The sequence below is a fragment of the Cavia porcellus genome, unplaced genomic scaffold (genome assembly GCF_034190915.1).
Source record: "Cavia porcellus strain 051 isolate PalLab524CR breed Dunkin Hartley unplaced genomic scaffold, mCavPor4.1 scaffold_7, whole genome shotgun sequence".
NCBI lineage: Eukaryota > Metazoa > Chordata > Mammalia > Rodentia > Caviidae > Cavia > Cavia porcellus.
This window is the reverse complement of record NW_026947490.1, coordinates 23,078,000-23,104,998: the sequence shown is the minus strand read 5'-3', so window position 1 is coordinate 23,104,998 and position 26,999 is coordinate 23,078,000. Positions and strand designations below refer to the sequence as shown.

At 50.3% G+C, this 26,999-nt stretch overlaps 1 protein-coding gene across 2 annotated transcripts in view; it reads right to left on the bottom strand.

Moving 5' to 3' along the window:
• Positions 1 to 15,437: 15,437 nt before the first annotated feature.
• Positions 15,438 to 26,999, bottom strand: part of LOC101787173 (17-beta-hydroxysteroid dehydrogenase type 3-like) — a 37,510-nt gene continuing 25,948 nt past the window's right edge. The window contains exons 1-12 of one of the 2 annotated variants that reach the window (XM_063252870.1): positions 22,985 to 23,092; positions 22,103 to 22,289; positions 21,467 to 21,513; positions 19,434 to 19,509; positions 19,186 to 19,296; positions 18,999 to 19,075; positions 18,370 to 18,475; positions 17,259 to 17,303; positions 17,063 to 17,097; positions 16,481 to 16,546; positions 15,854 to 16,003; positions 15,438 to 15,768 (exon numbers count right to left, since the gene is read on the bottom strand). In XM_063252870.1, the coding sequence (XP_063108940.1) occupies positions 15,649 to 15,768; positions 15,854 to 16,003; positions 16,481 to 16,546; positions 17,063 to 17,097; positions 17,259 to 17,303; positions 18,370 to 18,475; positions 18,999 to 19,075; positions 19,186 to 19,296; positions 19,434 to 19,509; positions 21,467 to 21,513; positions 22,103 to 22,262 (993 nt within the window). In that variant the 5' untranslated portion in view covers positions 22,263 to 22,289; positions 22,985 to 23,092 and the 3' untranslated portion in view covers positions 15,438 to 15,648. Of the gene's footprint in view, positions 15,769 to 15,853; positions 16,004 to 16,480; positions 16,547 to 17,062; positions 17,098 to 17,258; positions 17,304 to 18,369; positions 18,476 to 18,998; positions 19,076 to 19,185; positions 19,297 to 19,433; positions 19,510 to 21,466; positions 21,514 to 22,102; positions 22,290 to 22,984; positions 23,093 to 26,999 lie in introns of those variants that run through there. The other variant, XM_063252869.1, reaches the window with a different exon arrangement.

Here is a 26,999-nt window from a genome sequence, read left to right as displayed (position 1 = left end):
AGAGCACTTAAGTGTAAGAAGATATTGGGTAGAGTGGGCATGGTGGCTCACGCCTATAATCTGAGACCTTGGGAGGCTGAGGCAGGATAATCATCGGCACTTCGAGGCCAGGCAGAAGTACACAGGAGGCCCTGTCTTCAATGGAAAGAAAGCTTATATCTTTGAGCTGGAAGAGACAGAAGAAATACAGGTGTTTATTTGTAATTTTACTTTATGAACAAGAATCAAATTCATGACCTTGCACTTTGCATGCAGGCTCTTATGCTGCTGAGCTAAATTCCCGTCCTATATTAGTAATATTTTTGTTTTCAGGAGAAAAGATGAAATCCAGCTACATTTTCAATTCTGTTATTAAAATCTCACTATAGATTTTATAGTTTCATGCTGATTTTAAAGTCTGGTCATAGAAATCAACAAGAAGAAAGGGGAACCCTCACCGATGTCAGAGGAATCCCACCCTCACCCTGAGCAGGGGCAGGACTGTGGACCCCAGCAAGTGCACCACACTCCCCGTGGTGTCTTCAGATCCGGCCTGAGAGGAAGGAGCTGAGCGCTTCCATGCCAGCCGCTGCCATCTACTGCAGATTCCCCAGCCAGCGTGTGAGTGCAGCTGCACAGCCCTGAGGACCCCAAGTGGAGCGTGAGCACCACCCTGCCTCAGGGGCCCGCACATGCCTCTGAGCCTGCCTGAGGAGCACAGCATGGAGCCTGCGGAGGGAAGAGATTTCCTAACCCAAGAATCAGGGCAGCGCCAGACTCAGCCTTGGAGCTGCTGGAAAGAAGTCCTGAGAGGTGGCTCGCTTCAGCTTTGCAGTGGAAAGGCAGAGGTGACACTGGTACCACTCTACGAGTTTATATTACTGTGACTGCACAGAATCACTCTGTGATTCATGTAAAAATGTATGTGAATACCCAGGTGTAAAGGAAAAATTAGACAATAGCAAACTGATAGACATTTTATAGCAGAAGTGTAAACACCAATTATTGACCTGTGCCTATGCGCCTGCTGCCTACCACATAGTGAGCCTGCTTGACATTATGTGACTGAATTCATGTGATGAGTCACACAATAATCTTCCATCAGCCTCGTAATCCTGCTTTCACAGTACTTATAAACTACTCTCTAAGCTGACTACGGGTGGGTGATTTGGAAGTGGTTCTCAGCAGCCCTCTAGCATGCCAAAGTATTGTCTTTCAAAGTTCTCTGTGTGGAGCATTTAGCTTTCAGCCCAGATTTTTTTGCAAGATGCTTGGCTCCTTGGCTGAAAAACACTGCACTGACCCTTTTGGGTCAGCAGTAGCGACCTGCTGTCGTGACAGGGCTCACCCCCTCCCACCTGCAGATGAGAAGATGCGCCCTTCAGCTCTTTTCTCAGCAACTCCCAGCGGGCAAGGAGCAGAAGCCCCTGTGTGACAGCAGAGACCTCCCTGGACCTGTAGGAGAAGGCAGAATATCACCAGTTTGTGCCTCTGAATAAGGTAGAGTCGCCCCAGGGATTCCCGAAGTTACCCGTTTGGCTGCCATCCATGGTGTGGAGGAAGGAGGAACTGCTCACTCCTCAGTGGTCTCATCTGTCTGAGTTTCACATAGATTTTTCCCTCATGATTGGGAAGCTGCAATGTATGACCTCTGTATGCGTGTGGGTGCATGTGCAGACTGACTGTGAACAGGGGACCTAAGCAATAGGTCATTGAGTCTGTGCTGCATGAAAAGCATTCCAGGCCTCAGATTTACATAGCTTGAGTGGGCTCTAACTTGGGGTTCCATGGACAACTAAGTGTACAACTGGGTGTACAACTAAGTTCTGCTTGGCGAGGGTTTGTTTTTTGTTTTTGGTTTTTTTGAGATTTGAACCATAAAACAAAGCCTACTGGCACTTCTCCTTTCCCAAGGATCCCAACATTAGCCACAGCCAACAGCCAGGCAGGTCCTTGAATGGTCTCTCCTTCAGAAGGGGCACCCACCTTTCTCTGTTGCAACACCACTCAAGGCATCACACACACACTCTAGGGAAGGGCTGTGGGTGAAGGTCAGCGTAAGCCTACTGTTTCAGACTGCAAGGTGTACAATGTCAAGAAAGTCTTTTCAGAGGACTCTGGGGTGAAAACAAAACCTCAGCAGGTCAAGTATTCTCTATGAAATCGACAGCCCACCCTTATGCCTTACTAGACCACCAGAGTGAACTCTAACGTTGAGATCGTCTGCCCAGTCTGGGGCAAAGTGACGGAGCACTCACCTAAATTCATCCTGATCAACTTCCTTATATAAAGTCATGTTCTGCACTGTTCACAATCCCCTGCCATGGCTCAGGGCCTGTACTTGTCAAGAAAAGGGAACTCTCCTGCTGATCAAAACTGATCAGCCAGACTAGAGGTTTCCAATAAAGAAAGCCCCAAAGCCTAAAACCAAAAAGATTTAGGCATCCTGCCCAATGCTATTGATGAAGACTTCCATGCTCCATGCACAGAGGAACATCCAGATCCTCAACTACCATCCCTGGAGAGAGCTGCAGCTGGACCCCCTGATTACTTTGCTCAATTTCTGGTAACTGTGACACTGCTGCCTAACCCACAGGAGCCACCCACACCAAGTCTCATTCTCACCAGCTCCAACCATCACACCTCCAAGTGCTCCTTTGAGGCTATCCTGGCATGGGGAGAGCAAATCAACCATTTGTTTTATACTACCCGCCTTCCAGCTCCACTGATCTCCTCAATTGCAAACAGCAGGTGCCCTCATATTCAGTAAAGCCTCCCAGCACGATTGTTCCCCCTGACCTTGACCTTCGACACATCAGCTGCCTGGGGGTGACTGCTGGCAAATCCTCCTGAGCCCCATCAGCTCTGAATAGGGGTCTGGTATTTTCAAGGGAGGGAGATCTTGGCTAAGGGCTCGAGATCCTGGTGCTGCTGCTGACCCCGACGCCTGGGTAAACACTGTCTTCCCTGCTACCCCCCACTTTGGGACTTTCCCACAGCAGAGGCTGTGATGCTCTAACAGAGTACCAGAAAGCCCTCCTGGGGGTGAGAGCATGGAGGAAAAGCCAAAAGCAGTTCCAAAGTTAATACAGTTATTCAAGTACCCAAGGAATGTAAGACAGAAGTTTATGAAAGTTTATATGAAGCCTACTGCAGGTACTACTCATTTAATCTGTGCCTTTTGAAAATCTGCACATCATGACTTTGTATCTCAATGTGCTTCAGAAATTCAGAGAAAACTGAAAAAGAATGAAAGACTCACTGGCATGATGCCTCTCACCTGTTTCAAATAGCTCAAGAGGATTATATAAGTCAACGCAGAGAGGAAAGAAGAAAATGTAAGTGTAATCAGACTGCCCCGTTGGCTGCAGTAACAGGAGAGTCACTGCTGCAGGGGTCCAAACAAGTTAGCAACGTTACTGGAATCAAGTCAACAAAGCCTCACGGGGACCTCAGTTCAAAACCGCAGTCATCCCTTCTCTACAGCCCTAAACCAAATACATGGTCCAAGCAATTCTGACACTGGAAAGACAAATGCCTCCTCCACCTGTAAGAGCAGCAGGCTTCCAGGGAACTAAACTCACCACCACCTGAACCCCTGCTCTCACTATTTGATAGCAACGAATAGGACAGACCTGGATCTCTCAGACGGGGCCCCCATGAGCTCATGTTCACAATGAATATCCGGGATAATCCAATGACTTTAATGGTACACAGCAGAGCCAAACATTCCATAGTCACCCAACCTGTTGACCCCTTGAGTTCTCAATAAATCCAAGTAATATGCACCACTGGCAATCTCACTGGGAAGAGACTTTCTCACAGCAGAGTCTGTGAGTTTGGAGGGCATCTCATCAATCATGAACTTTTACACTTGCTTGAATGCCCTGGCTCGTGCTGGGCTGAGGTCTCCTGTTAAAGTTAGGAGTGACTATCTCCTTTACTCCTAAGCAGCCTGCCACCATCACCTGTGGGCCCCAGCTTCAGACTTGATATTGACTCTGACCAAGCCTTGAGAAGAAAGGGGTGACTGCCTTGACAGAAACGCCCAAGACTGTACACCTGAGATTCTAAAAACCCATTTCCAGATGTCTGGGCAGAAAACCTGCCTCCAGGGCCAGCCATTAGCCGTACCCTTTAAGGACTGGACTTAGTCTGGGAGCTGTTCCTGTCAGGATCAAAGAGTATCCCATGGACCAAGAGGCACACCTTGGGGATAAACTCCACTTTTCCAGGCTGAAATAGGCCAGGATTCTAACTAGATGGCCTGTCACCCTGGAACACTCCAATGCTGCTGGTGAGAAAGCCTAATGGGGACTACTGACTGGGACACAGTCTCGACCCCAAAATGCAGCCACTAAAACTTTACACCTCAGGACCCCAAAATTGTGCGCTCCCTTGAGCTTGCTCCCTTCCCAGTGTTGCCTGGTTCAGCTGCCTGGTTGAATGGGTGCTTTCTTCTCCCTGTGAATGGCTCCTGTCAGCTTCTTTTTGCCTTTGAATGGGAGGACCCTGACCCAGGGTGAAAGGGAAAACTATCATGGGCCTGCCTTCCTCAGAGATTCAAGAATCCTCCCATGCTGTTCAGGGAGCCCTGGCAGCTGATCTAGCCAAGTTCCCCATGGCTGATTCCACTGTGCTCTTCGGCAGTGTGTTGGTGATCTCCTCATCTGAAGCCCCACTGAAGAGGACTGTGAGAGTGAACACAGGCCTCCTTCCCTACCTCTGTGATAAAAGGGACAAAGTCTTCTGGAAAAGGCTCAAATCTGTAAGCATAAAGTTGTTATAACTTGGGCCCCGGTATAAAATCCAAGGAGGCAAGAGACCGAAAATTTAGGTGGCAAAGGCTTTATTTCCAGGCCTGGCGACCAGTCTCCGGGAGCCAATTTGGAGACTGTCCCCCAGAGGCTGAAGGGAGGACTTTAAAAAGGGGCTGGAGGAAAAGGGTGGGGGGAGAAACAAAGAAACCTGCAGAGCCATCAAACTTGTTGACCCAAGTCTGGAAACTGTATTGCTGTCCACTTAGCTCTGACAATCTCGGGAGTTCCTGGTGTTTTTTAAATTACTCCCATCCTACAGACTGACATTATCTCAGAGTGGCACGTCTGCAGCAATATTTGGAGAAGAAAGTGGAGAGTTAATTATCTCAGGACAGCTTGTCTTCGCTAGTGAGTGCGAAGGGGTCACGAGTTATGAGATGCTGGAACTTAAGTTTTACAAAGATCTGATATCTAACTCATTTGATGCATACAGAACAAAAGGAAAGCACCGATTGGGGTTTGGGCCATAGTATTACCCGGTAATTTCTTTAAGCTAAGCAGTTCTTAAAATTGGGGCAGGCTCATTTTACGACAGATCATCACCGGGTCGGGGGGAGGTCACCAGAAACCCAAATTCTTTATGGCCTAGATAGATAGGTGAGGGGAGAGGGAGGCAATAAGGCGCCATACAGAACAGAAAACGGCGGTAATGTGTCAAGGTCAGGGTAAAGGGTTAAACTCATATGCAAATCTCTCTGCACACAAGCAGGTTACTTTAAACAAATGTAAATTAATTGCCCTTCTAGATTTCTTTAGCTCTTTAGCGGAGAATAGAGGCGCCTAGCAGTGATTAACAACCCTTGTTAGCTTGTTTTAGCACAGCTTCTGTAGTTTGTAGAGGGCAACAATGGTTAACATATCAATTAGGTGAGATTCTTGCAATTCTTTGCAGGGGAGAGTGTTGCTCAACAGATCAATTAGGTCCCTTAACATATCAGTTAGGGAAAAAGGATAAAACAAACACATTTAGAAAGCCCCTTTACAGGTTTGCTATAATACACATAGAACGAAGCTATTTTCTTAGAGTACAACAAAAGTCATGATGTTTAGAGTCTCTAACACCTATTCTCACAAAGAAAGGAAGTCATTTGCTCCATCCCATGACCTAACTACAAAAGGGAACTCAGAGAGTTTTTAGTGGCATCTGGTTTGTGCCGAATTTAGATACCTGGTTCTACGGAGCTCATCGGGCTCCTTTATGACATGTTCAAAAGCCCACGACTAAAAGAGATGTAATAAATTGGGCTTTGGAAGAAACTGAGGCATTCAAATAAATCAAAAGAGCTCTGGCCTCAGCTCCAGGTTTAAAAATCCAAGATATAATTTGCCCTTTAATCCATGTGTTTATGAGGGAAAACTTGTCACCCTGGGAGTCTTAGCCCAACAAGTGGGACCGTGGGAAAGAGAGGTCACCCACTTCCTAAGACATCAGACTCAGTATCCAAGATGACCTCCTTGTTTTCAGCACTTGCAACAATTTTGTCCACCTGATGAAGAAGACAGACAGATTGACTTTGGGACAAACGGTATCCTTGAGCATTCAACCGTTGAGGACATCAGTGGCCTTCGAACAATCCCATTGTGACAGAATGGTGATGAGAATGTGGGTTTGCAATGTGTTTTGGATTGTTGCCATTCTACACAGCCATGCTAATGACTGAACTGTATTCTCATTCCCAATTTAATCCCCCACATCCTGAGGAACAGTGACAGTTTTCCCAGTTCGCAGTGTCAGCCTGCACTGAGCATGCATGAAAATACAGAGACATTTTAGGCTCTGAGTGCTCCCATTGAGTCTAGTTAAAACTTATTAAGGGAGCTACACCTTCAATGTAAAGCTAGAACTTCATGTGTCCTAAATTTTCATGTATTCCATATGCTCCTAGTAGGTTTAGACACATTATCTATAGGAGAGTTGTTAATTTGACTGTACGCATTTAAAGGTTAGCAAACTAAGAATTACATTTATGTAACAAAGACCAAAAGCAACCTTTTTATGGGGATCCTAGTCTGTGGAGATATGGCCCAGAGAATGATAACAAATGTAGGGATCTCTTTCGCTTTCTCTTCACAGCCTGAGAAGTTTCCTTGTGTAATCCCATGGAATCATTGTTGGAATTCCAGTGTGTTAACTCCAAGCCACCTCTTCCAGTGCAACCCATGGTGAAAATAAGGGCACTAACACATATAGATACTTATGGGGCCATGGGGCCCTGAGTCTGGTGCTAATGAAGGTTTATCAGAACAAAGACCCCAACCCATGCCTAACTCAGATAGTATTAATTCATGCAAGAGGCAGGGGCTTCTGGGTGAGTGACTGTGAGAATGGCCGGAAACACGTGAGAGCTGTGAGCTCAGCTATGCAGGAGCCCTGAAAGCACCTCCTCACTGTGCAGAGAGATGGGGGTGCAGAAAGACCAATCAGCATAACACAGCTGAGGTAGCAGCGTTTCGAGGGCTAGTGTTTTAACTTTGATGTGCAAACTTTTCTGCTCTGGGAAATCATGGCCTCTTCTGTCCAGGCTTGAACTCAGCTGAGGGTCCTGGAGTGGTTCCTCTGCATCCTGTTGGGCTCAATCATGATTTGATGGGAGCCATGAGACATGGAAACAGCAGCTGTCCCCTAGCATCAAATGTCACACATCGACACCTCAGCTAGCTAGGCAACTGTGTTGGGCTATCTGAGCACTGTGGGCAAATAAATGGCTGGATTTAGAGCCTTTGCTGACCGGAAGATGAGTCTGGAATTTCAGACAAGGAGTCCTTGGTACTTGGGGATGCAGCTCTTTGAAAGCCACCAATGTCCTTGACTGTTGAGAAGTTCAAGGACGTCATGTGGCACCTGCACACTCAGCTTTCGTCCCAGAGTCAGTCTGTCTGCCTCCTTAACCAGGAAGGCAGTTGTGTAAGTGCACAAAAACAGGGAGGCCGTGCTTTGGAGACTGAGTCTGATGTCTTGGATAGCTAAGTGACTTCTCCTTCCTAGGGTGCCTCTCTTTGGCTTAGGACTGCCTAACACATGGTCTCTCATCCACAAACGGGTCAACTGGGCCAGTCACATCTGGCATTCCTAAAGCTGGAACTGAGACTAAGTTACTTTTTACTGGTTGCTGGGACAAAATATACCCTCACCCAAAATGAAGGAAGGAAAGGTTTCTTTCTGTCAGTTGTTGGTTTCAGCACTTACTCAGTTGGTCCAAAGCAAGGTCGCATGGCAGCTGCAAACAGCAAGGCAGAAACCTGCAAGAGAGACACCTTCATCCTGCCATTACATCATATCTGGCTCCACCCCTAGGTGGGTGTGGCCCGACCCCAGTGAACCAATCACAAACGCACAATTGCGTGAGGCTTGGGGACCACTGACATACACCATGACAGAAAGCAAAACTCTTTTGATCTGTTCCAATGCATCGGTTTCTCCCAAAATCAAATTCATTAAGTCCTTTTCAGTCCTGAGCATTTTCCCCAGGTCAAGAAGCGGCCTGAATTTTCAGCAGAACCAGGTATCCAAATTTGACAAGGACCCGCTGCCCCTAAAAACTCTCTGAGTTCCCTTTTGCAGTCAGGCCACAGGATGGAGCAAATGACTTCCTTTCTGAAAGAGTTTTCAGCGCGATGAAAGAGAAAAAATATAAAGTAAAGTAGCCTTTATTCCCAGGACGTGGAGAGCAGTCCATGACCACCAGCGGCCTGGCTTCCTCTGACCTGAACGTGGGGCATGGGATTACATATAACCTCTGATACGGGTGGCTCTTAGGGCGGGCATTGATGACATGCAAAGAGCTGACTGGAACTTTCTTCGCCTGTAAACACGAAGGGAGGTGCAATTAAGGCTGAGGAAGAAGCAGGAAGGGGTAAACGTTTCCACTTTGGCCTTCTCCCTTGTTAGACCACTGCCATAACCTTACAGTAATTTATTCTAGGGCAAGAACCTTTCACTTTCCTTCTATGCTGAGGTGTGGGAGCCCCTTTTGTAAATTAAACCTGAAATAGTTGATTTTTTGGTTACAAATTTGAGTCTTTTACCAACAGACTTTGTTCCGTGTCACATAAGTGGAGGAGGAGGGCCGGTGTTCCCTCTCACAGGTCTCTTCAGTGGGGCTTCGGATTAGGAGACCACCAGCACACTACAGCAGAGCAGAGTGGAATCAGCCATGGGGAACTTGGGTGTATCGGCTGCCGGGGCTCCCTGAACAGCATGGGAGGATTCTTGAGTCTCTGAGGGAGGCAGGCCTATGAGAGTTTTCTCTTTCAACCTGGGTCATGGTCCTTCCATTCAAAGGCAAGAAGAAGCTGACTGACAGGAGCCATTCACAGGCAGAAGAAAGCACCCATCAATCAGGCAGGTGAACCAGGCAGCACTGGAAGAAGGCAGGCCAGCAGGGTGTGGGAGTTCAGGATTGGGTGTAAAATTTTAGTGACTGCAGTCATAGAGTGGAGACCTTGTCCTGCCCAGTAGCCCCCGTTAGGCGTCTTCACTGGCAGCATTAGAGTGTTCCAGGTGACTGGCAGTGTATCAGAATGGTGGGTTGCTTCATTCTGGAAATGAGGGGTTCAATCCCAAGGTGCGCCTCTCAGGCTATGGGATAGCCTTTCCCAAGGACCAAAACAGGTCAAGTCCAATCATTAAACTGGTAGTTATGCAAGTGTGCAGCCCAGGCATCTGGAAATGGGATTTTAAGAACCTGGAGTCTTGAGTCTCTGGATGTTTCAATGTGATGCAGTTAAAATTTTTATTTTGGGGGCTTGCGGAGGGTCAATATCAAGTCTAAAGTTGGGGACCCACAGGTACAGCAAGACAGGGGACCATGCTTTGGGTACTGAGTCTCATGTCTTACATAGGCCCAGCATGGGGCCAGGGCGTTCAGGCATGTATAGAAATTCATGCTTGCTGAGAAGTCTTCCAAACTCACAGGATCTGCTTTGGTAAGACCTCTTCCCAGTGGGAATGCCAGTGGTCTCCATTACTTGGACTTGTTGAGAAGACAATCTGCGACAGTTTTGGTGGCTGTGGAATATTTGGCCCTGCTGCCTACCATAAAAGTCATTGGTTTCTCCCCAATATTCACTGTGACTCACTGTGACATGGGCTCATGGGGCTCAGGAGGCTTCATACAGGCTCTCATCAATTTTTGCAGGACTTCTGTCGGGTTCTTGAGTAACTTCGGTAACTTTGGATATACTCATGCCATTTCCCACTCTCTCAGCCCCACCAGGAGGGCTTTCTGGTACTCTGTTAGAGCATCACAGCCTCTGCTGTGGTAACATCCCGATGCGGGGGTAGCAGGGAAGGCAGTGTTTACCCAAGCGTCAGGGTCAGCAGCAGCATCACAATCTCCAGCCCTTCGCCAAGCTCACCCTCCATTGAAAATCCCAGACAGCTTTTTAGCACTGAAAAGCTCAGGAGGATCTGTCAGCAGTCACCCCCAGGCAACTGATGTGTCTGGAAGGTCGAGGTCAGGAGAGCAGTGGTGCTGTGGGGCTTTACGGAATATGAGGGCACCTGCTGTTTGCAGCTGAGGGGATCAGTGGAGCTGGAAGGCTGCTAGTGTAAAGCAGATGGTTGATTTGTTCCTCTCATGCCAGGACCGCCTGGAAGGGGCATTTGAGGTGTGAGGGGTGGAGCTGGTGAGGATGGGGCGTGGTGTGGGTGGCTCCTGAGGGTTAGGGGGCAATGGCCCGGCTGGCAGGAATTGAGCAATGGAATCAGGCATTGCAGCAGCCGCTGGTCAGGAGCTGCAGCTGCTCCAGTGGTGGTGGAGAAGGCTTGGGAGTCTGGACAGCCAGCTGTGCACAGAGAAGGGAAGTCTCCATCAGTCTCCCCGGGCAGGATGGCAAAATCTTTGTGGTGTTAGTCTTGGGAATTTCTTTATAGGGAATCCCTGGCATGCTGACTAACTTTGATCACCAGGAGAGTTCCTTTTCCTAACAAGCACAGGCCCAGAGCCATGGCAGGGGATTCTGACACAGCTCTAGACATGAATTTATATGAGGAGATTGATCAGCATCACCCTTAGGTGAATGGTTGGTCACTTTGTCTCCGACTGGGCAGATGATTTCTAGTTTCACGGTTCCCTCTGGTGATCGAGAGACGCATAAGCACTAGCCTTCTCACAGAAAGTGCCTGAGCCTCTGAGCTTCCATTTCCACCCGAGTCCTCTGAGAAGCCTTCCTTGAGGTTTCCTACCTTGTAGACTAGAACAGTAGGCTGACCCTGACTTGCACCCAGACTGACTCCCTGTGGTGTGAGTGTTGTGCCCTGAATGATTTCACAGCCGAAAAATGGGTGGGTTCCCCTCTGGAAGGAGACAGCACTCAGGACCCTGCCTGGCTGTTGGCTCTCACCAGCCTTGGGATCCTCAGGACTAAAGAGAAGCGCCAGTGTGTTCTCCGATGTGTCTGCTTTTGTCTCCGAAGAAAGCTTGCCAAGCAGAGCTCAGTTGAACATGTCCATGGAGCCTCAAGTTAGGGCCCGCTCAGGCTCTGCAGATCTGAGCCTCTGTGGCTGAGGCTGTGGAGCACAGACAGAGTGAACTGTTCCTCACAATCTCCGCTCAGCTCAGCCCACACATCCCCTCACTGGCATACACAGGTTCACAAGGTCCAGCCCCGCACTCCTCAGGGAAAACCAGGAAACAGAAGCAGGTGCCAGCAGTGAGGAGTGGTCAGTTTGTCCTTCATTCACACAGTGCATGACACCTGACAGGGACCAAAGGGGAAACCAGGGGAATCCCGCCTGATTAGAGGGATGAATCGGTCATGTTCCAGCTCCTCCTGTGGGTGCAGTGAGGTCCCTGCTGTCACACAGGGCCTCCAGCTCCTGGACCACTGGGGAGACTCAGAGGAAAGAGCCCGAGGGTACACTTTCTCCTTTGCACACTGGACGGTGAGTGCTATCAGGACCAGAGGACTCTGCTGCTCACTCAGAGAGCTAAGCACAGTGTTGTCCCAGCGAGGAATCGAGAATTTTGCAGAAAACACTTTACAAAAACACAAATGATCCACACAGAGGAGTTTGGAAGGAATGGACTCATGGCAATAGTGGGCTGCTGGGGTCCAGGTCCAAATCACCAGCACCAAGTACACTAAGAGCTCAGTTACACACACTTTGATTCAGTCATGTGATGCCGAGCAGGCTCACTCTGTGACAGGCAGCATGAGTATGGTCCCAGGGCACTGACTGGTATTGTTAAACTTCTGCTCTACGAGGTCTATAACTTTGCTATTCTATAAATTTGCCTTGACACCTGGGAGTTCGCACTCACTTTGCTACATGAAACCCAGAGTGATGACATGCAGTCACACCCATATAACCTCAGGAAAGTCCTGCCAGTGTCACCTCTGCCTTGCCACACAAAGTTGAAGCCAACCACCTCTCAGGACTTCTTTCCAGCAGCTCCAAGGCTGAGTGTGGTGCTGCCCTGATTCTTGGGTTAGGAAATCTCTTCCCTCCGCAGGCTCCATGCTGTGCTCCTCAGGCAGGCTCAGAGGCATGTGCGGGCCCCTGAGGCAGGGTGGTGCTCACGCTCCACTTGGGGTCCTCAGGGCTGTGCAGCTGCACTCACACGCTGGCTGGGGGATCTGCAGTAGATGGCAGCGGCCGGCATGGAAGCGCTCAGCTCCTTCCTCTCAGGCCGGATCTGAAGACACCACAGGGAGTGTGGTGCACTTGCTGGGGTCCACAGTCCCTGCCCCTGCTCAGGGTGAGGGTGGGATTCCTTTGTCCATAGTGAGGGTCCCTTTCCACTGTTGGTTTCTATGGGGAGGCTTTAAAATCAAGAAGAGATATAAAAATCAATACTGATATAATAATAACACAGGACAGGAAATGTAGCTCAGTGCAAAGACCCTTGATTTCATCCTTTGTCCTGAAAACAAAATTACAAATCAAAACCTATCTTTTACCTATTCGAGCTCAAAGATATGAACTTACTTTCCATTCGAGATGGGTCTCACTATGTATTTCGACCTGGCCTCAAAGTCCTGGAGATCCTCCTGCCTCATTCTCCCAAGAGCTTGGATTATACACATGTGCCACCAAGCCCAGCTCTACCCAGTATCTTCCCACACTTAGGGACTCTGTAAGATGGGAGCCCAGGACATGACCTCGGAAGCACACTGCTAGGAGTAAAAGCACAGAGCTCAGGGCTGCATGCCTGTCAGTCCAGCTTCTTGGAAGGCTGAGGCAGGAAGAGTGCAACTTTGAAAGCAGACTAGGCAACTTACTGAGGTAAGTATTTCAAAATAGAATTTAAAAAGCCCGGGATGTAACTCAGTGATAAAACACCTGCCTAGCATAGATAAGGCTCCAGGTTCAAACCCCTAGGACAGCAAAAAAGAATCAGGGCCAGGAAAGTAGCTCAGTGGCACAGTACCTACATGGCAAGTGCTAGGCCCTGAGTTCATTTCCTGGTACCAAAAAAAGAAAAAAGAAAAAATACCGAAACCAAAAAAGTCAGCACATATCTCTGTCAGTTTTTCCCCACTGAGGGTGCACTGTTACCTGACAGTGGGTGTGTGTTTGGGGCAGGTGTGCTCCTCCTTCCAGATCTCAGCATCCTGTACAAATAATCGCACAGCACACACCGAAAGGGTGGCAAGAACGCACATTTACTGCAGGTGGAAAAGGAACCGCTGGGAAAGCTAGGTGTGCTGGCACACACCTGTAATGCAGCACCGTGGAGGCTGCGGCCAGAGGGGCACAGCGGCCAGCGCGGGCTCCAAACTGAATCGCTCTTCGGGGTCCGAAGTTCCTGGATCAGCTTCTCCCTCATGCAAGTAAGACACCCGGGCGGACACTTGTTCCATCAAAATATCGCCCATCCACCCACAACATTGAAACCACACTGTGGAAGGCCTCTCCTGGCTCCAGCCGGATGCAAATGAGGACTGAGAATACCGCTTTCTGATTGGCTCCAGGTTCAGGGCTCAGGAGAGGGCGGGGCCTGGGTCCTGTGTTCTGTGCATGTCCTCTGGGTTCTTAGGACTTTCCAGGGAGTGTGCTCTGCCCTACTCTCCTGCCTCAGTGGTCCCAGCAGTGCACTGGAGCATCTCCTCAGGCATGGGAGTCTCTGCCAATTCCACGGGTGAACAATGCTACCTTAGAGTACTCTTTATCCAGGTCCTCACCCCTCCCCTCCTCCTTTTCCTCTCCTTCTCCTGTCCTGGGCATCAGGTCCAGGCCCTCAGCCACGCCACGCGTGCCCCCTACTGCAGCCTGGTGACGTTTCCATCACAAGTGAGGCTGAGCGCTTTCCATAACGGGTAGGGGTAGCTGTCTGATTTTCTCTAAAACTATCTGCTCTCTTGGGTCTTGAAAACAAATTGGGACTTTGGTCTTTTTCTTTATCATTTAAAAAGTCCTTCAAGTATTAAGGAGACAAACATCTTGAATATGATGCAAATTGTAAACATCTTCTCTGAGATTCTCCCAACATTTACTTTGCTACAGCATGGTTCTTATCTGTAATGGGACTGAAACCAGAGGGAGCAGATTGAGCTTGAGGGGCAGTCTCTCCCTTTTGTGTATTTAAAGTTAGTTTTTAACTTTTTGAGGTAGGGTCTCACTATGCAGATCAGAATGGCCTTGCACTCACTATGGAGCCCTGCTAGCTGCCAACTCGAAGTGATCCTCCCACTACAGCCTGCCAAGTGCTGGGATGATAGTCCGGTGCCACCCTGACTGCCCATCCGCCCTTTTAAACTTATATTTTATTTTAGATTTTGCAGCAGGGTCTTGCTAACTCACTGAGGTGTCCAGTCTTCAAGAGTGCTGGAATGCTGGGCAGGCACCATCACACTGGATTGAATCATTGTTTCTTAGCAATTTCTAAAGCAGTTTCAGTAAACTTATAGAATTTATTTTACTATTCTTGGGTTTCCCTTAGGTTTTTTTTTTTTTTTTAAGATAGTGTCTTGCTATGAAGTTCAGACTGACACTGAACTCACTATGTACAGAATTTTGTCTCAAATTTCTGGCACTCCTCTGCCTAAGTCTTCCCATGTGCCAAGATTACACCTGTGTACCACCAGGACCAGTTCATCCAGCATTTTATTATGAGACATTGCAAATCTACAAAGAAACCAAAGAAATTACACAGTGGCCACCTAGGCTCTACCACCAACACCGCCCATCCTGCTTTCCCCATCACTCATCCATCTGCCTTCCCATGACGGTCAAAGTCCCCACAGGGAGAGTGCACTCTCCAGCTAACTGGAGCCTGCCCTGTTGAAGGCTTATTAGTGGTTCTTTCTGTTGTTGCTTTAAATCGTCAATATTTGGGTTTTTCCGACTCTCAAGATGGAAAGTGTGCAGGGCATGGTGGTGCCCACCTGTAATCCCAGCACTCAGAAGGCTCAGCAGGAGGGTCAGCGTGAGGTGGAGGCCAGCCTGGGCTCCACAACCAGCCCTGTCTCAGAAACCACAAATGCCAACCCGAAAGCTCAGAAGATGGAAAAGAACTGGCCCCTGACTCCAGTCATTCCCTGTCCCTTTTGGCTGGGGAGTGCAGATTCATTTGAAGTTTATGTTGTGCACGACGGAAGGAAGGAAGGAAGGAAAGCGGTGTTTCCACAGAGTGAGGGCTCCATCCTGCAGCTATTTTAACAGACAGCCATGTAAGCGTCAGCCCTGCTGTGTGCTGTGCAATTCACTTTATTCAGTACACTCACTAAGCTGTGCGACCACTACAGTATGTTTTAATTATAAAATGTCACCAGGTTCACAGCTCATATGGAAAACTGCATCTTTCTGCCAGAACAGAGCCAGGCCGCCCTCCCACCCAGTGTGCGGTGTCACAGTGGCCTGCTGCTCCACAACACCCCCGGGAGACTTTGGGACCCATCTTTACTAAGTCCCTTGAGGTTTAACGAAAGGGAGAAGTTTGGACTTGCTTCCTGCAGACAGAAGATTGACCATCCAGCGACTGTGCCTTAACCACTGGGGCAGGACAAAAGGCAGCAGGAAGCTCTGGGCAGGAGAGAGGCAGAGTCAGCCCAGGCTCCCCTGCACCTCCCCACCCAGCCCGAGCAGGGAGTGCCCGCCAGAGAGGCACCTGCACCGAGTGCCAGAGGCAGCCCGATACATGGGAGGAGAGGCCCAGCGTGTCCAGCGCCTCACGGGCGAACTCGTCAGCGTCCTTCACGAGCAGCCCAGTCTGTGCATTGTCGATCATATTAGTGGAGACAAACATGGGGCTCACGGTCTGCAGGACAGGAGGAACAGGGTATAAGAAACAATGCTGCCCCTGTGTCCTGAGACCCAGCTGCCCGCCCTGTCTGGCTGGGTCTGGAAGGCCCCTAAATATATTTGCCTGCCAGATGTGGACCTACCCTACACCCAGCGTCCAGGACACAGGGCCCACCCTTAGGCCTAGACTCTGTGCCTAGATGTAGACCCACCCTAAGGCCTGGACTCCACCCCCTGGCACCCACTAATACCTTGACCACGCCCCCGAGGCCTTGACCCCGCCCTCTGACATCTAAAGAGATCCTAAAACCCAAGCTCAAACACCGCCCCCACCAAGGGTGAGACCACAATCCCAGTGACCACAACCCCACAGATACCACTATGCCACCGAACCCCGAGTCCCAGATCTCTCTGACCCGGCTTCTTCAGCCCTGTCCTCCACAGCTGCTACCCCAACCCCATCATAGGAGCCTCCGCCACCCCCTGTGAGCACCTGGATGGTGACACCGTGAGGAAAGTACTCTGCACACACCGCCTCTGAGAAGATTCGCACAAAGGCCTGCAGGGGGAAGAGAAGAGGACCCAGGAGCCCCAGCCTAGGCCCAGGGAGGGCACCCACTCCGCGTCCCCACCCACACCCAGCACTTTCCACCACAATCTCCCCACCAGGACACAGGGTCCAGGGAGGACTTGCGGTGAGATGTGCCCCCGCCCGGAGTCTGGGTGTCCAGGTACCTTAGTAGCTGAGTATAAGGCATGAAATGGGAAGCTCATAGAGCCGGCCTGGGAAGACACGTTGATGATGACACCTTTGCCCCTGTTGGAGGGAACTGTGTTGGGCGAGGTGACTGTCCCTCCCATGGCAGGAGCCCTATTCTCAAAGGGCTGAGAGCGAAGACTGGGACCTGGCACGGTGCTGCAAGCCCATAATCCCTGCAGCCCCGAGGCTGAGTCAGGAGGGTGAAGAGCTCCAGGTCAGCCTGGGCTGATGACTTGGAAACGGGGAGGGTAGGGAATGGGCAGCCTGGAGGCCGGGGTTGGGGAATGTAGCGTGAGGACAGCGAGCGGCTCTCACCTGCTGACCATCTGGGGCAGGACAATGCGGACCATCTGTGGGGCAGACCAGGCACATGTGTTTCCCTGGCCCTCCTCATCCAGGTGCTGTCCCAGTCCCCTCAGGGGCTGACCCAGGCACCCGCGCCCCCAGATGCAGACCCCTGGGTGGTGGCAGCCACACTGCCCCTGGACCGGACCCTCCCGGCCCCACTGACCTGTGCCACCGACATCGCGTTGCAGTTGATGATATCTGATATGCTCTGGGGATGAACACGGAGCCCGTCACCACCTGCTTCCCAAGCCCCCACACCTCCCACGTTTCCTGTCTTCCTAGCTTAATCTTTCTTTTTTTTCCCTCTCTTCTTTCTTTCTTTCTTTCTTTTTTTTTTTTTCTTCCTTTCTTTCTTCCTTTCTTTGACACGGGGACTTGCTATGTATTCAGGCTGGCCTCAAACTCACTATGTAGCCCAAGTTGGCTTCCAACTTGCCAAGATTATCCTGCCTCAGCCTCCACAGTTCTCTGATTACCTGCCTATGCCACCACACCCGGCCGTTTTTCTGATTTTCAAAATTCTGAACACCTTGTAAAGGAAATAGTTCGCACTAAAATGAAACACGCCCCTCCTTCCACCTCTCAACTCCTCTCGTGGCATTGCGCTGCTTTCTAAGATCCTCTCACACCTATTTGTCCCCAGGCTCGCAAGGTGCTGCCTGTCTGTAATCCCAGCAGCCCGGGCAGCACAGCTACGAGGATCACAACCTCAAGGCCAGCCTGTCTACACAGTTGTTTTAGTGAGGACTTGTCTCCAAATAAAAAGGACCTGGGATGCAGCTCTGTGGTAGAGCACCATGGATTCAGTCTGCAGTACCAGAAAAACAAAAGCGGAGCACACACACAGCAAAGTGACCTAATCTTCACTGTGAAAATAAACAGATGCCGCTGTGGTGCTGCAGGGCTCTCACCCCAGCTCTCAGGAGACTAAGGCTGGAGGGTCGCATGAGTTCGAGTCCAGCCTGTCCTACAAAGTGAGAGTCTGCCTCAGAGAACCGAGAGAGAGACAGAGAGAGAGAGAGAGAGAGACAGAGATAGAGACAGAGACAAAGACAGAGACAGAGACAGAGTCAGAAAGGAGCATCAGGAGGCCACAGTGCTCAGCACAGCATGGCGCTAGCAGGAATCAGATAGCCTGACATGTGCGACAGAACGGAGTCCAGGCCTTACGTGGGCCTTATTGCTGACAGGGCACCAGGGTCACCCAGTGGGGACGGGACAGTCATTTCAGCCAGTGGTGCCAGGGAAGCCGGACGCTCACATGAGAAAAGCACCTGTGCCCTTGAGCAGGACTGACCCAAGGCTGGGCACGGAGGTCCACATCGGAACCCCAGCACTCGGGAGGCTGGGGCAGGAGGATCCACACAAATTCAGGGCTAGCTTGACTCAATAACAAAATAAACAAACAAAAACAAAATGAATATCCAAAAATAAAGCACAGCACAAGTGATGCAGGTCTGCAATCCCAGCTGCACAGGAGACTGAGGCAGAAAGATCCTAAGTTCAAGGTCAGCCTGCACCACTTACACATTGACATGCTCTCTCTCTCTCCCTCCCTCCCTCCCTCCCTCCCTCCCTCTCTCTCTCTCTCTCTCTCTCTCTCTCTCTCTGCCTCCCTCCCTCCTTTTCTTCCTCTCTCTCTCCATTTAGAGAATCTACTTTCTGGTTCTCCCGTGTGGTACCTTTTTAAAGTCAGCATCCGGGAATATGAAAGGTGAGAACCAGGCTCACGCCTACAGTTGTGCAGGCTGAGCACTGCAAGAGGACGCCTCATTCACGCACAGACACTGTGTTTGTTGTAAACATTTTTCCAGCCAAAGACAATGATGGCGCTGGGGACGCCGGTGTGTTCTGCGTCGCGTCCAGCAGAGGGCAGCAGAGCGCCGCAGCAGCCCGGACTCACCTGGCCCACGTCCTCAAGGTCCAGCAGCTTCCTAAAGGTTGAGCCACCGCCTCCATACACCATGCCAACATTGTTCACTGCGTGAGAGGTCACACGATGTCCCTGACAGGCCAGGGGACACAGAGTGGGGCAATGGAGGGGACCCGTCGCCCTCCAGGTCAGCGAAGCAGGCTGGCGGGCAACTCACCCAGGACTCCGATCTCCAGGCCCCGCAGTCCTGCCTCGATGGCACCGTAGATCTCCAAGCCCCGGGTGAAGTCCGCCTGGATGATGCGCGTGGACCTGCCGTGCAACCGCTCTGGGGGACGGGAAGGGTCAGGCCCTGCCCCTGTCCCTGCTCAGCCCCACTGCACACAGCAGGAGCCTCGGGCCATCAGGGGCGCCCCTGACCCCAGCTGAGGGAGCCCAGAGCTTCCCCACAGCCTGGGCGCTCACCAATCTCCCTGGCCTCTTGCTCCAACTTGCTGAGGCTTCTACTGATGAGGACGATGTCCAGCCCCCTCCTGGCCAGCTGCGGAAATTCAGTCACTTACTCAGCCCTGCACCCCTCCAGCCCTGCACCAGGAGCTGGGGTGAACCCAGGGCCTTCTCACTGAGCTCCACTGTCAGCCTTTTTAATTCTTCAGACACAGGCCCCTCACTCATCCAGGCCTCATTTTAGTTGCGATCCTCCTGCCTCAGCATGCAAAAGAGCTGGGATTCCAGGTATGCACAACTACTCCAAACTGCTTTCCACATTTTGGCCTTCAACCATCAATAAAGATTAACTTAGTACTGACCTTAACGCTCAGTGTTAGAGCCCCAGGTCACCATGGGGAGGAGGACAAAGACCCAGGGAGAGCAGCTCTGGGCACAGTGGGCAGACTGAGGTGACCTCTGTGTAGCAGCTCGAGGACTCCCAGGGTCCCAGGCAGGCTCTGCCTCTCACCACTTGGCTGCCTGATCCCGTCTTTATTCTCCCTCACTCCTGTGTGCCTAGCGAGCACCTGCTTGGGATTGGGGACTCATAGTGCCTGGGGCACCCCGGGCTCAGCCCGTGCTGCATACTCTTCACTGCAAGGTCTCTCTGCAAAGCACAAACCCAACTCTGCCCTGCTGTAGCTCAGAACCTGCCCTGGCTCCCCGGGGACCCTGCCACAAACCCACAAACCTGTTGTGTTCAGCTGGACCTCCTGTCCCATCCTTCTGTGAGAGGCCAGGCACAGCCCTGACTCCTGGGGTCCCACCCAGCAGCCCCTGCCTTTTCTGCTCCTGGGCCTTTGCACCTTCTAGTCCTTCTGCCCTGAAGCCCCGTCCACTTGATGCTGAGCTAGAAAACACACGTGATTGGGGAATGGGTGTGCACTCAGTGCCTGACTGTCCCTCTTAGCCTGGACGGTGAGGGTGACGTGAGATGGGACTGACTGTCCCTCGGCTGTGAAGGAGGCTCTGCCCCGGGGTCTCAAGAGCTCCATGTACTGAGATGTTGATGGTGCAAGAGCATTCATTCATTCTTTCATTCACTCATCAAACACTTTGCCCAGCACCCACTTTGTGACTGGCACCAGCAGGATGGTCCCAGCCTTTCCTTGTTGGCCTCATAGCACAGGGCAGTGGGTGGGACAGACTGGTCCCCAAACAGTGATGGCACACAGTGGTTGTAGCCACCAACCAACTTGTGCAGTCTGCCTATGTGTGGCTGTCACTCTTCCACTGGTCACTCAAGTGCCTTCCATTCTTGCCAGATCCAGGACAATGCTCTCTCTAGCTTTGCTCTTGCCCCCTGTGCACCACATCCCGCCGTCTAGGTTGTTCCCATCAGCATAGGCAACTAACCGTGCCTTTCTTGTCACTCAACATCCCAGCAAAAGGTTCTTTGTCCTGACTCTCCTCTTCCAAATCTTTCACGGTGTGAGGAGGAATATACTGTCTGCCCCTCTGGGTGCCATCCAGGGGAAAGGCAGACTCGGGGAGCCCTTGCCCTACCGCCTCACCCACCCCATTCACTGGATCTGCCACCGTGGAACTCCTGGCTTCCCCCCAGTCACCATCACCAAATGCTCACCCTTCTGAGCTGCTTCAGCACACGGAGGCAGCCAGGACAGCACAGCTAACGCCACTCACAAAAGAGGACTCAGGCCTGCTTCACAAGCCTGAGAATGATGGGATCCGTCCTCTTTCCTGAGTGTCTCCTTCTCCCTGACCACCACCTCTCACTCCATGTGCCGGACCTTGCTTATGCCCCTCTGCCCTGGCTGGAAGATAAGCTCCACGAGGGCAGGACTTGCACTCTTGCAAAAACTCTCTTGTGCTCACTGCTGCATCCCCAGGCCCAGGAAGATGCTTGGCACAGAGTAGGTGGTCAATAAACAGGATTTGAAGGAATGAATCGGGGCAATAATGAGAGGGATGAGAGGGTGAGGGGCACTTAGCTCTCCCCAGGGGGCTGGTGACAGGGAAATCAGCATGGAAGCCACCACCCGACTCACCTCGTGTGCGTAGGCCTTGCCAATGCCGCTGGTGGCTCCTGTCACCACTAGGAGAGAGAAGAGGGGGCAGGGGGTGGGCAACTTGCCCTACCGTCGAGTCCTACTGCGATCCCCTGCCCCATCCTCAGTCCCCCGAGGTCCCTCCTGGACTGGCTGCCTCTGCTCCAGGCAGAGCCCCCTCTGCTAGGGCTGGTTACCCTCACTGTCCACTGGAATCTGCACACAGCCCCAGCCACTGCTTTTGATTGTTCCAGACAGGGCCTCTCTAGGCAGCCTGGGTGGCCTCAGTCTCCCCTCAGTGCTCCTAATGCAGGCTCCCAGGGCTGAGATCATTGCTGTGCCCCAGGCCTGGATCCCGGGCTCTGCACATGAAAGCTGTGCTGCACACGGTGAGCAGAGGCCTCCTCCCCTGTCCTGTCCATCACCCCGCTCCTCTCTGCCACTGGCTCCTCTCACCTCACCGTGTTGGTACTTTGTCCCTCCCTTTGCGTGGTAGCACCAGCCTTTTCCTCTCTTGCTTCTTTGAGGCCCTTGGCCACTGTCTGATTGGGGACAGGGGTTCCCACCGTTCACCCATGACCTGTCCACCTCGCAGCCCCCACCCACACCGCCTCAGGAGAACCCCGGGTCCCTTACCTGCCCAGGCTCCCTGTGCCCGGAGCCAAGCATTGCCCCTCCGGACCTGGGGCAGCAGGTACACGTACACAGCGCGGGCCACTCCCCAGGTCCCCCGCAGCAGCAGCCAGGCGGCCGTGATGGCCCCCAGCGCGCTCAGCGCGTCCCACTCGGACTCCATTGCAGCTCCTGCTCTGCAGCCTGGGACCTGCAGGGCAGGGGTGCACGATGCCACTTGTCTGCTTCTGCTGATCTTTGCCTCCTCCCAAGCGCCCAGCGCGGGCCACAGCCCCAGACCCGCCCCGGCCACGCCTCCATCCGCACTCAGACTGAGCCAGAGTCTAGGAGCCCTAGCCCCACCCCCTGCCTGGGACCGGGAGCTGCATCTGGGGAGCTGCATCTGTTTCCGGGCTGTTTGCTCCTATCTCCAATCAGCCTGGCTGCTTTGAGTTCCTGATTTAGTGTTTCTGTTTGTCTGGGTTTGTTGTTGTTTTCACACTGGGTCTCCCTGTGCAGTTCAAGCTGGCATTCTCAGTTACGTTTCTTTTTGCTGAGACAAAATAACCAACACCCAAAGTTAAAGGAAGAAACGTTTTTTAGCTCACGTTTTGGAGCTGTTTCTCCCTGTAACCGGAAGTCTCAAGGCAGGTGGCAGAGCAGAGGGGCATCGCAGAGGGGCAGTGGTCCCGGCCAGGAGGAGGACAGCAAGAGACAAGCCGCAGCAGCAACAAGCGCTGAGCGCTGGGCGCCTCTCTCTGTCTCTTTGATTTTACCCCACCCCGCTCATATCTAAGGAGGGGCTCCCTTACTCCTGCCCAGAACGATGCCAATCCAATCGGTGGACTGGTTTCCTACTCACACACACTTGATCTCACACAGACTTGACATCACTGAAAAGCCCACCTGTGACTGCAGGAGGCTTGGGGGGCCCCTGAGACACAAGCTGTGTTCTAGTCCTTCAACTCAGTGTGCAGCCCAGGCTGACCTCAGACCATTACGGTCCTCCTGCCTCAGCCTCCCAAGGGCTGGGATCACAGGGCTGCGTCTGGAACCACGTAACCCCGCCCAGTCAGGCCTTCCTTTCTTACACGTCATTGGGAGTGGCCATTGAATCATGAAGGCCTCCTCTACACCCACTTTGGGGCCACCTCTTGTGTCCTTAGTGTAAATTTATTCTGAGCTCTAGAAATTTCCTTTGGGTTGTTCCATGAGTAGGCTAATTCTTGGACTGAGCTGCTAGTGAAGAGTAAAGCTCCTACTTGTGTCTGTTCAGAGCCTTTGATGTGGAACACCTTCCATAGCTGCAAAGATTTGAGAGCTCTCACCCTAAACAAGACTCTCTGGTGCAGCGGGAAGATTGTACGGGCAGAGCACACAGAGGGAGAGAGGAAGGGGCCGGGTGGGCTGGTGCACACCTGTAATCCCAGCTAGTCAGGAGGCTGAGGCGGGACGAACACATGTTAAAGTCAACCCTGAGAAATTCAGTCAGGTCCTGTTTCAAAATAAAATTTAAACAGACTGAGGACCTAGTTCAGTACTCCCTGTGTTTAACTTCTAGTACTGGGGAAATAAATTAAAAGAGTAAGAAAGAAGTGGGACCAGGAATCTAACCTCAAAAAGAGAAACAAGCCAGCCAAAACCCAATAATGTTTATTTGGCAAGCTATTTTTAAAAGCAGCAACCCAGGTGGGTGTGCTGGCACATGTGGGTATTCCCAGCACTCAAGAAGTTGACACAGGAGAATTGTCATGAGTTGAATGCTGACCTCAACAGTGAGTTCAAAGCTTGGCTGAACCACATAGCAAGATCCTGCCTCATGAAAAATAAATAAATAGCAAAGGATATAAAAGACCTCTACATTGAAAACTATTGTACTCTGAAAAAGGAGATTGAAGAAGATTAGAAAATAGACCATAGCTCATGCTCTTGGGAAGAATCAATATAGTGAAAAGGGCCACACTTCCAAAACTGTTATACAGCGTCAATGCAATCCCAATAACAATTCCAATAGCATATCTTTCAGAATTAGAGAAAACAATCCTAAAATTCACCTGGAATCAGAATAGACCTAAAATAGCAAAGGTAATCCTGGGCAACAAAGACAAGACAGGGGGCATCACAATCCCTGAGTTGGAATTATACTATAAAACTACTGGGATAAAAACAGTGTGGTACTGGCCAAAAAACCAGACCTAAAGATCAGTGGAACAGATCAGAAGATGCAGAAACAACTCTAGACGCACTCAGCACCCTTTTCTTTGGCAAAAGTGCCAAACACACTTACTGGACAAAAGATAACCTCTTTAATAGATGGTTCTGGAAAAACTGGCTCTGCATATGCCGAAGATTAAAACTGGATCCATGTCTTTCACCATGTAGTAAGATAAGCTCAGAATGGATTAAATATCTTAATATTAAAACAGAAACATGAAATCTGCTGGAATATAGAGTAGGTAAAACTCTTGAAGACACTGGTGTAGGCAAAGCCTTTATGAACAAAACCCCGATTGCACAGGAACTGTCGCAAAGAATCAACAACTGGGATCTGACCCCACTGAGATTCTGTGCACAGCAAGAGTGAAGAGACGACCCACAGTGTGAGAGAAAATGTTTGCCAGCTGTTCCTCAGACAAAGGATTACTACTGAGAACATATAAAGGATTCAAAAAAGAAGTCAGTCCTCCGAGCTTGAAAAGCCCAATCCAAAAATGGGCATCTGAGATGTACACACACTTCTCAGATGAAGAAATCAAACAGCAGATAAATACATGAAAAAAATTGTTCAACAGCACTGATCATTCAAGAGATGCAAATTAAAACAACACTGAGATTCCACCTCACCCCAGAAAGAATGGCTGCTATCAAGAAATCAACCAATAACAAATGCTGGAAGGGCTGTGGAGAAAAGGAACTCTTCTCCACTGTTGGTGGGGATACAGACTGGTGCAACCAACGTGGAAATCAGTGTGGAGATTCCTCAAAAATCTAGGATTGGAGGTCCCATTTGACCCAGCTATGCACCTTCTGGGTATCTTCCCAAAAGAATTATAGCACAGTGATATCTGTGCACCCATGTTTATAGCAGCACAGTTTGTAATAGCCAGATCTTGGAAACAACCTAAATGCCCATCAACTGAGGAATGGGTAAAAAAGATGTGATATTACTATGCAATGGAGTACTACTCAGCTGTAAAGAATGATAAACTGGAGACTTTTATAGGTAAATGGATGTACCTTAAGAACATACTTCCTAGTGATATAAATGCGACATTCATGTATAAACATCGTATTGTTTCATTAGTGTGACAAGATGAAAGAAAAACATGTATATGGGTATGTATATGTATATAAAAGATGGTTAAGATAGCTTAAAAAAGAAGCATAATGGCCTCCTTTGTCGTCCACACAGCCTGTTCAGAAGCCAGCTCAGTGCCTCCCTTCACTGAACACCTCTGTAGGTTCTGCCTTTCCTTTTATACTTTGTCGCAGCCTTTTTGTCCCAGAGAGAATGACCTCAGCCAAAGCAACGACTCGGGCACACCTGCCTTCACTTTAACCCACTGTGAGCCATCTGGAGTTGCCTTTTGATGTTTTAAGAGATTTTTGATGTGCCATAAGGTTTGGGTATCTTGTGTGGATATCCAGCTGTTCCAGTGTATTTATTGAAGGTAGAACCCTTTCTCCACTTAATTGCTTTTGCATCTTTGCCAGAATCAACTGTCTGTTGTGTGGGTCTCTATTTGGGACTTTATATTGGTACTCTGGTGGCTTTCTATATTGTGATCAGTGCCATTGTGTCATGATTGGTGTAACTTTGTGATAAGTCATGGGAGTGGAGAGACTTGGAGCTCTAATTTTGTTCCTTTATCAAAGTTGTTTATGCTATTCTGAGTCTTGTATTTCTGCAGAAACGTAACAATCAAAATGTTAATTTTTATGAAAAATAATGTTGGTATTTTGATAAGGGATTGTGTCTCCTATCTTTATTATCTTCTATTCATTTTCAGTTTTATTATCTTTTATTTCTAATTTCTTAAGGAAAGATATGAGGATATTTCATAACTTTCTTCTCTTCTAATAAATATATTTGGTGTTAAATATTACTTAATTAATTAAAATTAAAAAATATAAGGAACAACCCAAAATATTTTCATGTCGTCATCTAGGAGAATCAGAACCCAGGAGAGTTCAATAATTAAAGGAGACTCGCAGGAAGATGGCAGAGAGGTGAGCAGCAGAGAAAGAGCCTCTCCTAGGTGCGGTGTCAGATGCTGCAAAGCTGCAATGTGAGCAAGAGAAGAAGCAGGGACATGGGCCACCAGGACTCAGCAAGGCTCTGCAGGGAGAACTGAGGTTCACAGGGAGAGCGAAGAGGGAGACCCCAGTGAAGAAGAAGAGGTGGCAGAGGGCGCTTCCTCCCTGAGCCCTGACTCAGTCCTGGGAGGGGCGGCTCAAAGCTGCAGACCCCTGGAGACCACTGCTGACCCCAGAGGGCTCCACAGGAAATGCACAGTGCATCAGAGCGGTGGGTGCAGGACCCTGCAGTGGCTGCAGAGTTATTCAGGGTCAGACGTTCCCCAGGAGAAGGGCATTGAACCCAGGCTATTCTCACCTCCCGGCAATCCTCCTGTACCAGCCTCCTGAGCACTGAGAGTACAGGTGTGAACCTCGTCACTGGGCATCATTTTGAACAGTTTATTGTTGTGCTGTATGAGCATCCTCTCTAGATGTGTCAGTGTTGTTGTGCTCTGTTCTTGTTTTTACTTCTTACTTCTATTTTTTCTTTTTTGAGACAGGGCCTCACCCTGTAGTTCCACTCAGGCTTGAGCTCACTGTGTAGCACAGTCTGGCCTCAGAGTGTCAGCAATCCTCCTGCCTCAGCCTCTTGGTGCTTATTTCTTCCTTCCCTGTTCCCTCC